This window comes from Nilaparvata lugens, unplaced genomic scaffold (genome assembly GCF_014356525.2).
Source record: "Nilaparvata lugens isolate BPH unplaced genomic scaffold, ASM1435652v1 scaffold7263, whole genome shotgun sequence".
NCBI lineage: Eukaryota > Metazoa > Arthropoda > Insecta > Hemiptera > Delphacidae > Nilaparvata > Nilaparvata lugens.
The window spans coordinates 1-4,249 of NW_024093012.1; the positions used below are offsets into that span (position 1 = coordinate 1).

The window sequence follows — 4,249 nt, forward strand, 5'->3', positions numbered from 1 at the left end:
TGGTAATTTTTATTATTTTCAAACCTAGGTTTTTTTCAAGTATTCATCAAATCTCCGAATGATCTCCAGTCCTTCAGTCCTTCAAATAAATTATAAGTTGATATGATGAATGTGATGATTTGAAATTATAACAGTTCATTCATCTTGAACTTTAATAAATGTATAATAAGTACCAATTATCATAGACACCTCTAATACAAGGCCCTGGCATACGATATTGCAACGTGTAGGCCTAGAATCTAATACATGATTGGTGAAAAAAGATCTGCTGGTATTTTAAAAAATCTCTTTCACAAATCATGTATTGGATTCTAGGGCTTCACTGTGACATAGTAAATTGTAGGACAGGGCCTTGTATTTGAGGTGGCTATGATATTATTACATTCCAATGTAATATGAATTATTCATACATACCAATGTAAGAATAAGAATTTCCTCTAGGTTATTTTCTCTTCTTGAAGTAATACACTGTTGTAGAGTGAAATCACACTACACAAAAGTGAGAAATCATCCACCTGGATTATTGAGAAATAAAATCTACTCACAGCATTCAGTTTATTTCCAAGTTGCAGGATGAGCAACAAGAACTGCTTGAGACTGCAATCATTGATGAGGAACTCGCAGGTTTCAATCACTTTCTCCAAATGCTCAGATGCGTCAGTGTATCGTTCATGGAATTCTGCTTTGTAGAGCATTGCCTGCACTCTCAGCTCGTAGTCAGCGATGTCAGACAGATGCAGGTAGAAGTTCTCAGCTTCCCCAAGGTTTTTGCTGCTGGCATAACCGCGTATTTCAGCAATCTGAAAGAATAAGAATTATATTTGAAAATTGAGAACTGAGTTGGCTGAATCACCAATTTTGGCAAAATTAATTATTCATTATTCTGTAATATTCAACATCCGTAGACTATTATCCATCAACAGAATTGTTTCATTTGTTATGCTGTTATAAGATTTATAAATGTTTTTCTTATTTTTAGAACTCGTGACTGGAGCTCAAGGCTTCTTTTCCCAGTCACACCAAAAACTATTGTTCTTTTAATTATCATTTTTATTTGTAAAAAATATTCCTTGTATTTTATTGTACCAATAAATTCATTTTCATCATTCATCAATGAAAAATCAATTTTTAATAATAGAAATTTAGAAAAAGAATCATCCCTGAAACTAGAAGTGTCTTAACAAATAGGGTACCGCACATACTACGGTACACAAAATATATAACTAAACATTCTAAACTTTTGGAGAAACCAACACAGTTTTAAATTTAAATTTCAATAGAATCCTTACCTCTTTCTTTTCGGGCATGAGTTTCATCAACGATTTCAGGTTCTCCACAGGTAGACCGGTGCCATTTTCAATTGAGTTCAGGACAACCCCAACATTTCCCTTGAATTGGTTGAGGAATATGTTGACCAGGAAACTGCGCTGGCTGTCCAACAGGTTCACTTTCTGCACCTTCTTCTCTGCCAGCTGATTCTTGGTGGCATCAGCTGACTTTGTCGGCTGTTTCTGGCAGAACAGCTCCTCCATTTTCGAGAAGTCCACTTTCAGAATTGGCAGTTTTACTTCTGAGTCTGACCACAAGGATTTTGCTGTGATAGAAAACAATCTATTATTTTCATGAATTGAAATCATTCAAAAGGTTGGAAAAAATGAATGAAGGAGTTTGATTACTATCATTTGGAAGAATACATATTATTGGTATTGAAGTTATTGCATACAAATTATTTTCATTCTTTCAATGAATCAACAACTCTGAACTCTTCCAATAGACTAACTACTGTTTGAATGAATCAAACAAGTTAAGCATAATATTTACATTGTAAACTAATATATTCTTCCCCATGTATAGTTCAATCAATTTTTATAAATCGATTGAACTGATGAGTCTTCATTTATTTAAAAATCTCTTGATCAGCCCCTTTACATAAAATAAATTAACTTGTTAGTATTTATTGGAGGAACGGGCTACCTAATAAATTCTCCTGCCTGTACTAACAGAACAGAAACAAAGTACTTCAATATGAAAGAATATTTGATTGATCTTGCATTGATTTTCTAGAACAATGCAGCATCAATTGAAAGACTGAGAAATCAAATTAATACAATAAACCAGCTGAAGAAATGAAAGAGAATAGGAAAATGAATTACAACTCACCAATCTTCTGCTTGGGAACCTTGGTCCAGTTGAGGGTCTTCATCTTGATGGTGCTCTGTTGCGGCAATGTCTTGCTTTTCCTCAACACTGCATTTCCCACGCCTGACTTCATGCTGTGGAAAGTGGAGGCGCCATCATTGGAGGTGGTGGTGGCGGGGGAATAGCTCCCGTTGGCAGAGGGGGTGGCGGTGGAATAGCTCCCGTTGGCAGAGGGGGTGGCGGTGGAATAGCTGTGACCTTGAGATCAGGCAAATTCAATGGTTTTCAAATATTCACCAGAATTCTAATCATGAAAAAGTGATTTTATTGTAGGTACTTGGATAAAGATTGATGGAATTCAATAAAAAAGCGTTTTAAAATATTTTTGGATGTTAAATAAAAGTTGATTTGCAGACAGAATTGTTAGGAATTAAGTTCATGTCCTTTCCATGGTTTCCTTTTCAATGATTCATGTTTTTATTGAATAAATAATTGATTGCTTGCTTCTTATAGACTCTTTATTATTTCGGATTTAAATTTAATGTTTGAAAAAGTGAAAAACCTTAGGCAGAATTAGACCACGTGGTCGCTTAGGCTACCTAGTAGGCCTATTTCGGTTTTCACGAATTAAAGTAAGCTACAATCAATTATCAATTAGAGTTTAAAGATAAAAATTGAACGCTTTATCAACATCCATTTGTTTAAATAAGCACAATTCTATTTTTTATCTTATTTTATGGTACAGTATAGATGATCTGGACCTGGACCCTTAACCGTGCTGAAGTTTTTCTATTGTTTTCTAACATATGACTATGCTTCCGATCAAATAATCTGTTTGTCTACTAAAAATTATTCATGTTGATACTTTGATATCACAGGGTGAAAACTTGAAAATTATAATGAATTAAAGTAAGGTTTTGTCTAAAAATTGAATTTGAATAGGCTGTGGTGGCCAAACACTTGCATGTATTATTTGAATGGAAAAGAAATTGATCCTCTAGAAAATTTATTTATTTCATTTTTAATTCATTGAAGGAATTAATTCTTGATCAAAAGAAAATAATAAGTTTATATTGCTTGTCTATTTTTATGAGCTTACAGTAGTAAGTAGGCTATAATTATCTATTTCTGAAAAGTTTGCAGTGAACCGTAGGCTGAAGTTTCAAGCTAAATATTTTATAAAAGTTTCAATATCAACTAAAATGATCGTTTGTTTATTATAAAGGTTTTATTATATTTAACTTGGATCTAAACTCAAAATAATTCACAAAAATTAGGCTGGATTAGCTGAGAATCTTAAATTTAACTTTGGTTCTAGACCGATTTTACTAAACCTATCGCGTCTATATTTAAGGCTCAAGAATGTATCAAACAAATAGGTCTAATTATTTAAATAACCACTTGTACATATGTACAACTAATCCGAATCAATTTTCAATTAACTAAACAATCATAATATTTTATTGATCTAATGGTAAAATGCAGTTGGCTATTCAGCGTGAAATTTTCAAGCCTAGACCATGTATTAATTAGGTAATGCAAATGTCGGAATGGTATTTAATATACTCGTTTACAGTTTATTAAAATTTTTTGTTCTAAAATGGTTTTTTCCTATCAAGTTGATTGATTGTTCCTTGAATTCATTTACAATTAAAAGTTTTTTTAAATTGCAAAAATAAAATAATTGAAGACCGAACAATCTCAAAATTGAATGAGCTAAATAATGTGAGGCCGTGGGCTACCTAATAAATTAAAATAAATTCGGGAGGTAGAAACGTTTTCTTAGGCTGAAAAGAAATCAACTCAAGATCATTTTCATTTAAAATTAATAATAGTCAATGCATTTGAAAATGTTCTCTTGCCTACTTATTTTTGCGTAGTGTTAGCTTTGGTACCGTATGACACCGTTTTCTAAAAGGGTTATCATTACCAAAAACCGCATGCTTAACGGTTGACATTTTCCCTTTTTTTAATCATATTCTCACTTGAAATAATATTCTGAGCCTATATCAACATTGAAAGGCCCATCGTTCATTTTTCAATTCAATCAGAAATTAGAAGATGGAAAAGATAACATGCAAAATCCATATAGCTATTATTGGGTTTAGTT

The 4,249-nt window shown here is 32.5% G+C and overlaps 1 protein-coding gene across 1 annotated transcript; it reads right to left on the minus strand.

Annotated features, from left to right (window-relative positions):
* Window positions 1–545: 545 nt before the first annotated feature.
* LOC111043571 (inverted formin-2-like) lies at window positions 546–2,397 on the minus strand (the record flags this gene model as incomplete). Its single annotated transcript, XM_039445565.1, has 3 exons — window positions 546–800; window positions 1,290–1,594; window positions 2,161–2,397. Coding segments are annotated over 3 exons (797 nt in total), but the record flags the coding sequence as incomplete, so codon positions are not given.
* Between the last annotated feature and the right edge of the window lie 1,852 nt (window positions 2,398–4,249).